At 38.2% G+C, this 17,145-nt stretch overlaps 1 protein-coding gene across 3 annotated transcripts in view; it reads right to left on the bottom strand.

Moving 5' to 3' along the window:
- Sgce (sarcoglycan epsilon) overlaps positions 1-17,145 on the bottom strand; it is a 76,689-nt gene that overhangs the window by 46,543 nt on the left and 13,001 nt on the right. For 2 of the 3 annotated variants that reach the window (XM_028779152.1, XM_028779153.1), the window contains exons 2-3: positions 2,529-2,651; positions 1,026-1,183 (exon numbers count right to left, since the gene is read on the bottom strand). In XM_028779152.1, the coding sequence (XP_028634985.1) occupies positions 1,026-1,183; positions 2,529-2,651 (281 nt within the window). The remainder of the gene's footprint in view (positions 1-1,025; positions 1,184-2,528; positions 2,652-17,145) is intronic. The other variant, XM_028779154.1, reaches the window with a different exon arrangement.

The raw sequence follows: 17,145 nt of genomic DNA on the forward strand, positions 1-17,145 counted from the left end.
ATCTGTATGTATGCTTGTGTATGTTGTGTGTGTCTGTATGTATGCCTGTGTATGTTGTGTGTGTGTGTATGCCTCTGTGTGTGTCTGTATGTATGCCTGTGTGTGTTATGTGTGTCTGTATGTATGCCTGTGTGTTGTATGTGTCTGTGCGTATTCTGTGTGTGTCAGTTTTTTGTGTGTTTGATTATCTTGTTTTGTTTTTCAGTGCTGGGGATGAACTTGCATATGCTTCCATCTTCTCTACCACTAAGCTAGAGCCCCAAACCCTATTTCAAAAATCTGGAAGTGCTGCTTCCTCCTCCAGGTAGGCTTCCCTGATAGTGTGAACTTGTCTCCTCAGCAGCTTCTGATTACAACAGTTACTACAGCATTGGGAAAACGTGTCCTTCTCAAATCTTCAGCACCAAGGCCATAAAACATGGCTGAATGTACTCATTATTCATCCTTCCAACGCTAGTCGTCTTCGACAGTGTTCAGTAATTAAGATTTCTAGAGAATGACTTTATTTCAATAAGCATGAAATTTGAATTAAAAAAAAATGTAGAGTTGACTTGGCAATTTGGCTTAGTGAGTAAATGCATTTCCTGCCAAGTCTGAAGACATGATCCTCAGGACATACAAAGTAGGAGGAGAGACTCCTGAAAGTTGTCCTCTGACCTATACAAATGCCCCATGGTACATGTGCACCCACACCCATGTACACAGACATAAATAACTGAAATCATTTTTTAATTTATAGAATAAATAAATGTTCTATGTTTTTACTTATTTTACTAAGTAGAATTCATATGAATCTATCTCTTTTAAGTATCATTTAATTTTTCACTAATTTAGTTTATCATTATTAATATAAAAGTTGAAAAAGCAAATTTTATAGAAAGGAATATCATATTTCTAAACATTAATGAGTACATTTCTATGTTTTTTTAAAAAAAAAACTTAAAAATCACTGCCATGTAACTTTAATTTCAACATTTAAAACAAATGCTACAAAACCATTGTATCACTTGTTCAAAACAACTTACCTCAATGATAGTTGGTTTCCCCACATTTTCAGCTGTTGGAGACCCATACAGGACTCCGTCGCTGTATGGTGTTCTTTGGATGTATCGAAGCCATCCAGGTCTATCTGGGTAGCCCATTAAATTTGTGTTAAATGTTATGGGATCATTACTAACCTCACCTAGATAAGGAACACAGAATTAAGACATAAAACAGTTATTTCTACATATATTTCCTTGGTGGTTTCCAATCAAAATGATCTATTGAAGAAAAGGGTTTTTGTTTGTTTGTTTGTTTATTTGTTTGTTTTGACATTTGTAGCAGACTAAACACACAAATGAAAACAAAATTAGCTGAAAATTTGACTTAGGAGTCCACATAATGGAAAAAAAATCTTTTTGGTTGCTGAAATTGTCTAGAGATCGAATAAATATTGTAAACAAATTTCTTGGAAATATTTTGAGAACACATCAGAACAGTTTCACCAGTGAGACAACTATCATTCACAAATATCTCCCAAGACCCATTCACCTGTTAATGAGAGAAATTCCCTTCATAGATCTCTCAATAATATCACTTGAATATTAAGGAGTGCTCAAATAATTATAAGGGTATCAGAATATGTCATAAGCACATGCCTGTTTTACATGTAACAATTGCTGTCCAAAAAGCTTAGCCATATAGTTTTATAAAACTAGCAAACCTCTTTAAAAAAATACTTTTAAAGTAATTGATGAAAAGACCCTTTTTACTATTAAAAACAGGTCTACCTTCATTTTATTAATGTTGTCAGATAAGCTGCTGTTCCTCATGTAATCCACAAAAGAACATTTATATGAATTCTAATACTAAACATCTATTTTTCCAAGATTTAATTTTCAGAAGTCATTTTTGTTACTTCAGAATTCTAACTTAATGTTTTCCCTTACTGCTCTTTCTATGTCTTCATTAATGTAACAGTGCTTTGTGATAATCCAAAATAACACATTTAAATCAATAGTGAATTAAATATGTTTTAATAATTGTTATTACTTTGAAGGAAAATTAATCATTACATTATGAAGTTTTATCAAATTGTCTCATACAGTAAAAGCTTTTTAAAACAGTTACTTAATCCCTTACCTCACTCTCTTATGCAACAAATGTATGCTTTAAAAAAACCAAAAACCAATATGCTATGTAAGAAATAGTATAGAAAATCATAATTGGGTAAAGCTATAATTATTTTTCTATGACTAGAGCTAGGTCATTTGCCAGGCAGCAATGTTAACAGTTAAACACTAAAACTCCAAAAACATGTACTCAAAAATGAAAAAAACAAAAAACAAAAAACAAAAAAAACCCTTTCTTTTATAAGTAATTTTCTACTCTTAAAATGAGAAAGCTCCCACAACAAAAACAAATTTTTTTCATGTATCCAGATCATTTTAAATAATGTTAATCACATTTGATTTCCTATCATCCAGGTCTGCACATCACACAAAAAAGAGATATTGAACTCTTCTCCCCTCCAGCAGAGAACCTACCAGGCTTTGGATAAGGTGGAAATTCACCCTTAAAATACTCTCTCTCCAACACATGGACAAAGAGGACACCTGCTGATGGGTATACATTCCGGTCAGAGTGCACCTTGGAGAAAAGAGTGTACACTGGAAGCAAACGGGGAAGAGAAAAGACAGATGAGAATGAGAACTGCTCTCGACAACTGAACGCAGACTACAGGGACGAAGCTCACCATGCAGAAATTGCTGAGAAAAACTGCATTAACACACCAGAGAACCATTAGTGAGTGCGTATTTGTTGGAAAGGGACACAGTTTTAGGACAAAGCATGAGTGAGAAAACTCTTCCGACTTGTATTTAGACACCGTTAAGATAGTACACAAACAAAATAACATACATTACATTTAGTATTTTTAATTGCCATTAAGCATAAAGATGTAAATCTAACTTTGATGATTTGTTTTTGTTCAAAAATATCACCAACAACATACCTGGAATAAGAACTGACAGATTTCATAATTACTGCATCTTTTCCCCTTTCCCTTTTCAAAAAGCAAATACATAGAGTACTTTTAAAATAATAAGTACTACAGCTTTCCAAATAGAAGCTAGTCGGACTGTGAAACTCGCATCTGGAAATATGCAGTAACTCATTTATACTTAGGAAGGTATGCTACTTTCTCTATACATTAGCAAAACCTTTCCAAGAAACTGTAACTTTATTTCATGTCTCTCAATTTTGGCATCCAGTAATTAAATCAGTGTAATCCACCCCACTCTGCTACCTCCTAAATGAGAAGCAACAACTATGCAATATAGTTCTCTACGCAACACAGCTCTGCACGAGTCACTTCTTTAGGCGAAATGGGACCAATTTCATGATTCCCTGTGACTTCGGGCATAAGACGTAAGTGCACGGAAATGGCCAAATTGGTTTGATTAGTTTCTACGTCTTGTTTTTTGTCTGTTATCATCATTTCCTCCAACACATTACTGTCATAACCCTTTGCCACCTCTGCAATATCTTCTGGGATTCTAGCTTCACGATTGGCCAGTAGAAGTAATTTTAGACTGATAAACCATATCAACCCACTTCTTTCCTGTAGTCACTGATGGATTTGTAAATGTGGTAATTAACCTCAGGAACCTGAAGATTACTCACACAAAGCTCACAAACTTGCTAAAAGCCCCAGGTAGCCAAATCACTTACAGTAAAGTTTTTAGTATTAAAAATTAAAAAGCAAACCAAACCAAAAAACTTCCACAAAATGTTTGTCCCTGTGAGAAAACTTGTCCCTATGTTCTGTGGATAGCTGGCCCCCCAACCAAAGAAAATGAACTAATACATTTGTCTTGCAGTTTTATGTATTCATAACTTGACTACTAAAATCACAATTTCAAAGTCTGTGGAATAGCTAGCCTAATTGTATCACTCAGGAGACTATCAGGTAGGAAGATAGGTTTGAGTTTTAGACAAGCCTGGATTATAGAGCAAGATCTAGTCTCAAAACAAACAAAATAACCACAACAAAAATGCCATATAACCAAATAAACAAACAAATAAATAAATAATAGATAGTTTAACAAGGTTTGCAGAGCGAGACTGATGCGTTCGACACTGAAAATATGTAAAGTCTCCCCTTGGCGTTTCTTATTGCCAGCTTCTACTCCAGGACTATTTGCTCACGTTGGGGAATGATGGTCACATGCCAAATAATAATCACTGAATTGGAGAAAAATTGTCAGGATGAAAAGGATGATAATCTGATTTTTTTTTTTGCTCTAGTTCAATATCACAATATGTCCAAAATATCAGATGGTTTCAGAAATATGATGACCCTTTAAAGAGGCCAGATCCCTGTCTCCCACAAGGTTATCATCCAGTTTGAGTGACCAACATCTTCTGAACTAGGTATTACTCCAGAGTTTTAGGTGTTCTGGCAATAATTTGAAGGATGGGCTGACTTTGGAAAGATATAGAAAAAATTAATAGAATTAATGTTTTTCTTAATAGGTGTGTACAATCCAGAGACAGGCACTTGGGCATTCAGGCATTCGGGCATTCAGCAATGAAAACATGCACGATGCTATCCTGGGGTAATGTGGAGACCCTTTACAGGAATGAAGTAAGCCAGCGATACACAGTCCTCGGGCTCATGTCAGAAGAAAAGAGCTGAGAAGGAAAGAATCAAATTGCGGAGACTTTCAAACTCCTGCTGAGAAGTTATTTTTCTCTATATTAAAGGTGTTAAAATTTTAGCTTGCAGCTTCATATCCAAAGTACAGGAATACTTAGAATAATGTAAGTGAAACTCTTCTGAGCTTACCTGATTTATTAGTCTTCCTAGAGATGAAAAAAAAAAAACCCACTGTGCGGTGCAATACTGAGCTTTATTTTCCTTGTCATTTTTTTAATACCTTGAGGAGTGTTGAGCATATTTAAATAGGCTTATTTACGCCTGTGGAATGAATGAGTACTAGCACAAAGACGATGTAGAGACAGACACAGGTCTCATTCGAGGGAATTAAATATATATGACACTTAATTTAAGGTATAGTATTCTGTAGATTACTATCCTCCATTTCCATCATAAAATAATAGCCTCTTTTAGTGCTTGCTACGGCAAAGTGATATATGTCAGCTTGCAAAGCAAAAAGAAATGTTTCTCAAGCTAAATAACACTGTGAAATAATTCTATTTTCTATATAGCCCTCATAAAGCCTAACATGAACCCATTAAAGGGTACCTATCATTTCATATCACTCCACCGTGACTGGTATAGAACACCTCAGATTCTCATAGAAAACAAAAACAAACAAACAAACAAACAAACAAACACCATTTCTTGAATGTACAGAGTTAATCCACAATCCACCATCGCCCTCTCGGGCTTTAAGATGACACACACATTGTTTTTATTCATGTGTACTCAATTGCCGTTCTACGGAGCTGCATCCTTGCTGGAACTGCATCCTTGCTGGTCAGTTACCTTGGCAACCTCACAGTAAAGCCTGCTTCACTTTAAGTGTATATGCTATTCACTCGAGAATAACATGATACAGATGTATGACACACTCATCATCCAGAAATGGAAAATGACTAAGCCTCTATGTTTTGTTTGTGAAAATAATACTTCCTGTCGATATGGTAGGTTTAAATTATGGGCACCCACACAACACTTTTCGAGAAGAGCCCTTTTCCTGTCCCTTTGTCATTTGCAAAACAAATAGCTCCTCAAGAGGGGCTATTTGGGCAGTATTTACACCTATGCTTCTTTTCAGAAGCAAAATTGCATAGATAATCTGAAGTCCTGGGTTGTTGTTCTCCTAAACATGAGCTATGCCAATAATGCCCATAAGGCCTATGCAAACTACCCACGGAGACTACTACCTGAAGCTAACACACGCTGCACTCACAGGTGCCTAGGTGCGACCCATAAACTGTGAACTTGATACACATGATTTTTCTTAATAACGACCCTAGAAAATAACATGTAAACACCCTAAGAAGCCACAGCACTAAGACCTAACCATCTTCACAATGTACATGTGTACAGCACTGTACTAATCAAGCCGAGGTCACAGAGGCTGGCCTCTCCCTGTCTTGAATGGTTCCATAATCTTATACAGCTAAAAACCCATTACCTCGGCAACCGTGCCACTGGATACACACTGGAGCCAGTGTGTAGCTAAATCCCTTTGAATCTAGCAACCTTACTGAGCAAAACAATCAGAGCAAGAGTTCGAACATGGTGCATCAAAACCATCACCTTCAAGTAGGAAAGGCGGTTATGGTGGTACAATTTAAAACTTCTGAAATTATCCTCCCATAAGCCATAGAATTTATTTGAAACAAACAAACACAAAAATCTTGTGTCCGAATCAAGAAGAGCCAAAAGGAAAATAGTATTGGAAAATAATGATTTCAATATTTTTTTCCCCTCCCTAAGCTCCTGTGTCTCTCTTTGCCATACGGCCATGATCTTATTCACAGAAGTATTCATCGCATGTTTTAGTCACAGGGTATATAGAAAGGTCAGGGTATTTCAACAACTCTATATTACGTGACAGTAGCAAGCCAAGAATCAAATAATAGATCTTGACAGCAATAGCAATAAAGTGGGACCTCACGATCGCTAAATTGTGCCTGTCTTCCTTTGCTAAGAATCTGTTAGCAATGTTTTCTCGGCATGAAGGAAGAGATAAGCTTCTGCATCGGTGTGCACTCTACTCAGGTTTACATTGAAAACAGAAGCAAACACTGATATACTTCACAAACACTGAAGTTTGAAAAGCACTGCGTTGCTGAAGAACCTCTAACAGAGCTTCACGATCGCTGTGTAGATTGTCACTGAAATGTAAACAGAGACACATGCCACCCCATCTTTACAAAGGGGCCAGAGAACACTTACTGGACCTTTTTCTGCGTCATTAAGAACAAGGACACAGCTATAAAGATAAAACAGGCACTAAGTGTCAGGCTGGAAAGTTCCAGCTACGTTTAATCTTAAACCTGTCTCCTTTTGCAATCTTTGAAAAGAATGTCATAAATTATTGTCAATAAGCGTGTCCAACTAGCCTTCGCAAGGTACCAATTATGTGCATGCCTCTTTTATAGGTTCTTCATTAACAAACTGATGATTTTAAAAGATCTACTTATATGGTCATTTTCTCCTTTTTGAGGTTTAGGAGGATTGGGTAAAACCTCAGTTTACCATAAACTCACTGAATGGAGTATGTAGAAGCCTGATGTTCCTAAGGCAGCCGCAGTTGGTCCTCTTTCATAATGCTGCAAGATCATCATTTTGCACATCAATTACCACACGCGGCTCTATTATACAGGGGGCTGTATGGACTGTTTGGCTGCCTGTCATTTACAAATCACACGAGTGGGTCCCAGTAGGCTAATGCATTTTAAGGTTGTGTGTTTTATAGATTTTTGTTTTCTCCCCCCCGGTAGACAAGTTGTCAGCTGTCATTTCTCATTGCTATCAGTATGTTTTCTATAGCGGCTTCTCTCGCCTTTTACGTGTGCAATTATTAACCCGCTGCAGGTTTAAAAGCCAGACTAGCAAATAACGTAGGACTGCATGATAAATTAAGAGGAGATACGTGCTGTTTCCGTGTGTACCGTGCTCTGCCAGATGTGAAAAAAGCAGAAGACAGCATTTGAAGCATTAGCTGCCCAAGGACCCCTTTGTGATGCATTTCCTGGTTTCCAGTTGAAGCCATACACCCGTGAATAGACTCTTAATATCCTTGGGATAGGGTCATTACTTGAGGCAAAAGCAGTATAAACTCTATTTAATGTAATAGAGTCAGAAATAAATGAGTGTACAATTGAAAATCTGAATTCAATCCAGATGCTGTGTATACATGAGTTTTTGAATCAAAATGAACATACGGTGTTATGTGAAATAACTTCGTGTTTGCTGTATGAGAAACAGACTGCATAATTTAAACACAGATTTATGGATTAAGTATTACTCTGAGCAGGAGTAACTTAACCAACTTAAAAAATACCAAGATACTATAATGAATGGCTTTCGTATGACAAACTAAACGCTTGTTTTTAAAAGCATCTCAATTTTATCAATGTCCAATTTGAAGATGTGAAGCTACTCATTCACTGGGGGGTGGGGGTATCCAAAGGTACTTTGTAGACAAACTATTAAACAAGACTCGGATACAGCTATCCGGATAGGGATTTAAAACTGTGCACAGCATTATCTTAATGGAAAGTACTATCTGGAAGAAATGAAATAAAAATTATGGGGATGACTTGTCAAAAATGCTCAAGTTATAAAGAGAGTGCTGACCAGCCACCTGTCTTAATACAACTTTAAAAAGCAAAATTTGACCTAAGAAACTAGGTATGAATATCCTGAAAAATCAAGCATTTTAAGTGCTAATGGGGGGAGTGAGATTTCTTTTTTCCCCCTTCATATTACAGCTTTAGTGGGCTTAACAATCTCTCTGAGACTCGGAGTTCTCCTGCGTGCTGCGTGAACAGCACGGCAAGGAGCCGATAACCAATGTATTGGAACAGACTGAGAGATGAACCCCTTTGGCTCTCTGAATCAAGATAACTCATCTCGGGATTTCTAGAGCTTAATACATTTATGAATTCCTTCCTAATTCATTTTTAACAAGTTATTACAACATTCGAATTGAAATTTAATTATTAAACCAGATAATTACTGTAGAAAAAATATTTTAAGAAATCTTAATACATAACCAGGTACACAACTTGTTTTCATTTTTTTTTCTCTTCTCATTCAGATTTATGGGAAATTTGACCAATCCAGCTTTACAAATGTTGGCTTTTAACTGAAAGTGTTTCTCCACTGTCAGCCTTTCACCTCAGGGTATCAAAGGCCAGCTGGCCACATTCATCTAGAGGTAGGCAGCTATTGTTTTACTTGCAAGTAAAGTCCATGCCTAAACTGTGGGATTCCTCCTAAGAATAGCATTAAGATTACCTCCTTGCTAAGAATACAGGCACTTCTGCTTATGCGAAGCAGAAATCAAAACTTGGGTCTTTTTCTACAAAAAGGCAGAAGAATTTCTTCATGAAAAATTTCCCTCCTAACTTAAATCACTTATTAAGTTTTCTAAATTGGAATCATTTTGGTTATTATCTAAACAAATATGTTTTCCCCTTTGTTTGTGTGTCTATGTATCTTAAATGTTGATAGGAAAGGGGTACAAACTATTGCCAATGGATAATCAATAGAATACAAGACTCAGAACACCAAAAAGTTGAAAAGTCTTTCAGATGTCATGCTAGGCATGCAAATATTTTTATTAAAAGACAGATCAAAGCACTGGTTCTGACGGAGACATTCCCTTAGCTTCCTATTCAAGCCAGGACTGGCATGCATTTGCTTTCCTGGAGAAGTTAGGCTTCCATTTTACTGTATAGATGACAAAATTAATCCCAGAGGGACTAAATGATTGTTTCACGAGCATAGATCCAGGACCGAGAGGGTAGCCGCAGAGCTTATCAATTTGACAATACAAAACACAAGTTAACACATTTGGTCGTTGATCATTCTGCTACAGTGAGAGGCTGTAAGCAGTCGCGTGACTCCTTACCTTTCTTAATAATTTCTCTGTGATTCATAGAGAATCAGAACTTGATCGGATAATCTAAGCTTCTAATTTCAGAGGGCTATCTTAATTATACTACAGAACTAGAAAAGACAAGGTTATAAGCACAAACTCAAGGAGGAAGAAGCCTTCTTAGCTGTTAGAAGAGGAGGCATCTTGGCCTCATAGATAAAACTTAGGAGGACAGCCTCACCTCTTTTGTACATGGTCCTTGAGAAATTTTGAGATTTTCTCCTGACTTTATCACCTATCAGAGGCAAAGGAATATTTTCAGCCTAAGGGCAGTTTCTGATCCTCAACAATCATGGCAGCAAAGAGATCATCAAGAACCATACCTCTATCTTCAAATCTCCCCTATACACACCCCTCTCTGGTTCATTTTTATTTTGTATGTGTATGTGAGTGCCTCAGTGTGCATATGTGCTCTGGAACTGGAATTAAGAGCTGCTTGTGAACCACTTACTGTGGCTGATGGGAACCAGGCCAGTCCCCCGAAAAAGCAACAAGTGCCCCTAACCACTGCACCATCCTTCCATTCCTAGCACTCATTTGATGATCAATAATGGAGCTGCCTTTAAGATCGAAGCTCACACTATCTAATGTACATATTACCGTATTACCAGGAATATTCTGTTAAACTTTAACATTTAAGTTGGAAATTAGGGAATCTAAGTACAATCAATTTGACTTTTTGTCTTAATTTCTTTAGAAAAAAAAAACTACATCGTCAATCAGTAAACCTAAGGGTGACAAATTTTAGAATGTCGTTGTTCTAAGTGGGGGCATGTAAGAAAGGGATAACAAGAGGGAGTGAATACAAGAATACAATCAAACTTCATTACATGAATATTCAAAAGTGTCAAGTGAAGAACATGTACTTTCTAGAATTAACACCTGATTAAAATAACAAGAAAAGCTAAGTTTAAGTCTATAAATAGGAAGATATACTTATTTTCAAATAAATTAGCCTATGGACACACATTGTAGCTATAATTTCTCTACTCTCATCCCAAAATAAAAGAAGAGGATCCATATTTGGAGTGCTTTTTATTACTTTTATAATCACGTGATATATATCAAGGAATAATGTGAAATATGTTGGCATAAAGCAAATCCTCTGAATTTTATTTACAGAAACACTATTCTGCTATCTTTTAGTTAATTATCAAGATAGCTTAAAAGCTGCATCAAAAATAACCATTAAATACATCTTACTACATAAGTGCTCTTCTAATAGTTCTGCTCCCTTGAAACTGCCGAGAGGTGAACGTGACATCTAGCACTTTACATATCATCGCTACAGAAGCTACTAGTACTTGTGAGCTGTAAAGTGATGACCGATTGTCTTCATATGGTTAGTGAAACTTACATCTTTCTCTACAAGTTATTCCAACCACTAGGACTTTAAATGGGATGAGGAAACAAGGAAAAAAAGAAAACTCGGAAGGATGTGAGATAAGAGCATTGCAATCCAAACTGGTTTAATAGATAAATTTGAGAGGGGTTTTTACTTCTATTTCAAGAGATGGTATGTGCCAAGTTACGCACTAGGCATTAGTTTGAGGTCCAATCAGAAGCATGGCATTCAAAAAAGCAAGAAATGGTTACCTCATGGAGATCCTGGTGGAGTCTGTCTGTCTGTCTCTGTCTGTCTGTCTGTCTGTCTGTCTGTGGATACACTTGATTACAAACAGCTCCAGCTTAGTAACTCAGCTGGATCTATGAGCTAGCTAGGCAACATTCTTTTGGTAAAGCAAACAGGGATCAGAGGGGTGTGCTAGGAAAGGCAGAAGCACTAAGTAAGTATCACAGTTTAAAACAAGAGGGAGCATGAAGAAGAAAAGGATGGACATAATTTAATGCACAATGCTGGGAAGCCTAGAGGAAGTGTCTTTGGGCACGCCACGGATGCATGAGGAGCCAGAGATGGCTCCGTTCCTTTGGAAGGGATAGAGTACAGGATCCAGTGCTGACCAGAACACGAAGGATACACACATCAGGCCCATAACTAGAAAGAAACCACAAAGAAACCAACAAAACCACATGAGTCACAAGAGTGATTCTTTTGAAGGACCTGTGGGAGAGCTAAGGAGAGCTAAGGAGCGCTAGAGAGCGCTAAGAGAGACTGTGGGAGGAGGAACCGCAAGCAGTTCTAGAATGAGTACTCTGGTGCAAACAAATGCCTGGCATCTCTTCATGGGAAGTTACTATTATAAAATTGGTATCTTTACACAGATATGAGCAATGAAATGCCTAAGTACACAGATGTTGGTTTCAAAGACAGAAGTGATGCCAGGTAACCTTGCCCTACCGTAAAGCAGATGTGGAGGATGAAGATCCCAGCTGCTGAATAATTTGGTACCACTTATAAAAATGTTAGTGACCTAACATGAAGGAAAGACATTCCTTACTCTGAAGTTTTTAATCTCAAAGTAAGAACATTTTATGATATAAAATTGTTCTTTTCAAAAATATTTTAACACTGGCATTATTATGCAAACATGTTGGTGATGCCAAACTTACAGAAACCAGGCTACTGTCTGATTAATCTTCATAACCACTTACAGCTAATACTTGAAGAAGGAGAAAGATCTTAAAGCTGAATAAACAAACAAAAAAATAAGCAAAGGTTTACAATGGTAACTGATGTTCTGAGAGAAGCTAACCCTAAGGCAGGCTTTCCCCCTAAATAAACACACTGTATCAGAGGTCATGTAATGTTGCTAATGGACACATTTATAATAGAAAAAACGTAGACAGATGAACCCATCATTCAAGGGTGAAGCCATCTTTCTAATAGAAAACAAGAACCAAGTCATTATTTAATAGCAAAACCTCAAATTGGTTTACGATCAAATCACTCAAAACTAGACAAAATATTTATGGCCATTTTTTTCCTAAGTTTACAAAGACTGTTTTAAAATGATATCATTAATTCTACTTCTTAGTGTTTTTTAATGTTTTAAATAAATTGGTATAAGCACACTCGAACAGTTCTGTGTTATGATAGAGACTGGATAAGGGGCATAGGTTAAAAACAAAAGTGATTTTTAGTTTATAAAAAACAGAAATAATGGACTAACAACAGAAGAGGATCAGAAGTTGTTTTTTTTTTTTTAGAAGATTAGGAAAACAAAATTTTATTTTTTCAGACTGACTTATTAAACACTTACTGACACGGGACTAAAACGTAACAAAAGAACACCGGAAGCAAACACTGACAGCCAAATGGAGATTTACATATATGGCCTAAACTCACCATCTTTCTTCCCAGCAGCCATTTTTCTGCTGATAATAAAACTGTTGGCTTGCTTGGTCTTCCAGTTAACTGTTCCATTTATGCCATCGGCACAGCTTAATAAAAAAGCTTTTCAGAATAAAACAAATGCACAGAGACATGAAATTAATGTCAAATTAAAAATTACTATCACAGATACTATTAACTTGGCTTGAACTACATCTTCCCAGACTAGTAGCTGAGTTACAACTTGAAAATGCTTATTACAGCCGGGCGGTGGTGGCTTTAATTCCAGCACTTGGGTGGCAGAGGCAGGCGGATTTCTGAGTTTGAGGCCAGCCTGGTCTACAGAGTGAGTTCCAAGACAGCCAGAGCTACACAGAGAAACCCTGTCTCGAAAAACCAAAAAATAAATAAATAAATAAATAAATAAATAATAAAAATGCTTATACATGCCAATATGGGGAATCTATAGGAATAACAAACAAGCAAGACATAGGCCCTGCCCCACAAGGAGCTTACAGTCCGTGAAGATTGAATAGTAGCTTCTATACAGAAATGTTGGTTGTGAAATGACGCTAATGATGTCCAAAGAACGGTCAAAATCACGAGGGCCACAGCACAGCTGGAGGGGAGACAATTATCCCTCGCTGGGGAATTTTCCATTACATCAGCTCAGGGTTGAGTTTGGAAATAGTAAAGTGGCAGTGGCGAGCAGGTTTAGATAGGGTCCAGAGATATACAGGAAGACTGGAGGGGAGACAATTATCTCTCGCTAGGAATCTTGCATTACGTCAACTCAGAGTTGGGTCTGGAAACTTGAAAGTGGTGGTGGACAAACAGGAGGATTAGGTGAGGTCCAGAGACGCACGTAGTCTATGGAAACCGCCAGCTCAAAGGTAAAGGGGAGACACAGAGGCGCCAGGTGCAAGACACAAAGGAGATAGTACTGTATACGTCTCAAACCTCAGAATGCATAGATAAAGGAGAGCCAAAGATGGCTTTGAAGGTTTGATCTAGAATGATCCTGGCCAGAGGTAGATTAGTAAACCCAGAAGAAAGGTTAACTTCAGGAGAGAGAGGAGACACAAGTTTGGGATATCTAAAATTTGGGGTCCCGAATAGACATCCAGGTGAACCCACCTAAGAAGACAGGGTTACAGGTCTGGTTTATAAACAAATATAAAGGGGCTTCAGGTACAGATGTGAAGTGACCTCTCTTACAGAACTCACGACAGAAGCCAAAGTTCCAGTGCAGCTCTTTGACAACAGTGTGTCCCCCAGGGAACTCACTTGAGACCCTAAAATATGCGGTGGCCTGGAGCATGTGCACCATCTGTTCATTCTGTTTCTCTTCATCCAAACTGCTCATCTCTCCACCCTTACCCTTCAGATCTCATGGATTAGCCTCCATTTTTCTAACACTGGTCCTCTACTCTACTCTCCCTTCTCACCGTCCCAGAGAGGTCCCACTCTGGGTTCAGCAGAGCCACAAGTCCCCTAGTGCTTACATACAGCTGTCCTTTCCTCTAAGCCCAACATACAGTAAGAAAACACACAAGGGGCTGGAGACATGACACAATGCTTAAGAGCACATGTGGCTCTTTAAGAAGACACTGGTTTGGTTCTCAGCGCCCAACTCATATAGGTCATGACCTATCCTATAAGGTTAGGGAATCTGATGCCATCTGGTCTCCTCAGGTACCTGCATAGAGATGGTATACATACATAAATCCAAGAGTTCATGAATACACATTTAAAAAGAGGAATAAGAAAGGAATATCAATCAGCAGGGATAGTAAATGTAGAATGTGTTAATATACATACTTGCATAACAAAATCAGAGACAGCCTCCACAAAGAAAAGACAGGGGCAGTCCCAGGTTGGATAACCAAGTCAGAAATGCCACATACTCGGATGAAGGGAGATGTCAAGGAAAAGGGCATGATCCCCTGCTACAAAGCGACCAGAGGATGACAGCATGATCAAAGACTACTAGCTTACAAAAGCAGAAAATGTACGTGAGGCTCCTTGAAAACAGAGTTCTAGGAGACTGGGGAAGAGAAGAAACCAAACGGCCAAGGTCAAGATGTAGAAGCTTCCAGTGAGGAAAGCCGCGAGGACAAGGAAGCAAAGGGAGCGAAGGATGGACGGCAGGGTGAGGAAACAGTGAGTCCTGTTGGAGAGGGAAACCAGGGTTCTAACCACAGGCTCTAGGAAAGATATGAGGGGAGGGCAAGAGAACAGAGAGAGAGAGAGAGAGAGAGAGAGAGAGAGAGAGAGAGAGAGAGAGAGAGAGAGAGAGAGAGATACAAGAAAAGTAGAGTAGAACACACAGAAGAAATAAAAACTATAAATAAAAAAAATAAGTCCCGAATGAGAAAGGAAGGAAAACAGAAGCAGAAGCATCCTGTAGAGTCTTACAACAATGATGTTAAAAGCCTAGTCTCCATGAAGTTGGAGATTGTATATGAATTTTCTTTTCACATTAGCTCCTCAGCAAAATATTTATTTATTTATTTATTTTTTAATTAATTTATTTATTTATTTTTGTTTTTTCGAGACAGGGTTTCTCTGTGGAGCACTGGCTGTCCTGGAACTCACTCTGTAGACCAGGCTGGCCTTGAACTCAGAAATCCGCCTGTCTCTGCCTCCCAAGTGCTGGGATTAAAGGCATGCCCAACCACCACCCGGCTAGCAAAAGATTTAACAAACGAGATTATGAGAAATACCAAGTTACACGTACTTAAAAAAAAAAAAAAGCCGATTCAAAATCTAGGTTCTAGCTGGGTGTGGTGGCTTATGCCTTTGATTCCTCTGGGTTCTGGTGAAGGCAGGTGAATAAGATCAAGGACAGCCTCCCAGTTTCAAAACAAACAAACAAACAAACAAACCCCACAGAAACCTAGGTCCTTAAAAACAAACAAACAAAGTCTTATGGGAAGTATAAGTGAAGGACTCTAGCCAACCAGCTTTATCTACTAAATGGCCAGTCCTACAAATGACTTTCCTAGTAAGTGGTTGAGGTGGAATTATGAATTTCTAAAACTAGATGAAACACATAGTAGGCATTCTCAATAACTTAACTTTTAAACAAAATCCAAAATGCTAATAATGCCTTATGGCCCAGCAGTCTCCCCTCCAGAAGCCTCTTCATTATTAACTCGAAAGACAACATGGCTGCTTATGCACCTAGACAGCCCCTTCAGAATAAATGTCCCATGTGCGCCAAAAGGTTTATAACAAATAGGCACAGAACGCATATCCATGACTCTATAAAAGAAAGTCCAGGTTGGCGGGCTACATTGCTTCAACATGTGATTTTCATAAATAATTATGAAGTCTCAAAGACAGCCAAACACCAAAGACTATGAGGAAGTAGAACGATTTCTTTGTATGAACCAACCCAGGAGGGACCCAGCACTGAAAACTCCTGCCTTCTTACTTCCAGCTAATCTCCTGGAACAATCAGGACATCTGAGTCATCGCTGGGCGGTGGAGAAGCCCACCCTACAGACTCACTCGGGAAGCAGATAACAAAAGCTGCTTTACTTTCCAGCACAGAAGCCTTTAGATTTTACTGGCAGACTCCGGAAAAGAGTTTTCAAGTATTGTTTCACTCAATCCTTACAGACCCAGGTGAATCTATCAATGTGTTTGACGATTACAAAGGCTTCATCTTAAGGTCCAAAGTAGTAAATCCAGCAGGCAGACACCCTGGAGCTTCTCTGCTGACTGGGTGGTGAGTCATCACAGAGGAAGCCTGGCTTGAGAGACCAGAAAGCTCTGGGTTGACCCCTTCCTCCATTCTAGTGAAGCAGACTTCAGACTGTACTGCACATAAGAATTCCTGTTGAAAAGTTTATACAAAACCACATGGATTCACTTTACGAGTGGTTCAACGGATGTATGTGAATACCTTTAAATCTGTGAGATCGTGTCCACACACTCTCTTCAGAAGGTGACCAATCTGGCATAAGCGTTGCAGTCATTTTGTGCTCTTGGCTGGTAAATTAATACATCATCACTATACTTCCCGGGTCCTCTACAGAGAAAGCCTGGATGTCTTTCATAGCATTTAAAAAAAGTCTAATTAGTGTCCCAATTGTCAAGGATTACGGCATGATAGAACAGCTGCCAGACACCTCAGAGGGGCTTCTGCATCTTATAGGCCTCCAAGTATATTTTTCTTTTTTCTTTTTTTTAACGTAAGAGGAAGCATAGCCTTTCTTTTAAAGAGGGGGAGAGAGAGAGAGAGAGAGAGAGAGAGAGAGAGAGAGAGAGAGAGAG

This window comes from Grammomys surdaster, unplaced genomic scaffold (assembly GCF_004785775.1).
Source record: "Grammomys surdaster isolate TR1022 unplaced genomic scaffold, NIH_TR_1.0 345, whole genome shotgun sequence".
NCBI lineage: Eukaryota > Metazoa > Chordata > Mammalia > Rodentia > Muridae > Grammomys > Grammomys surdaster.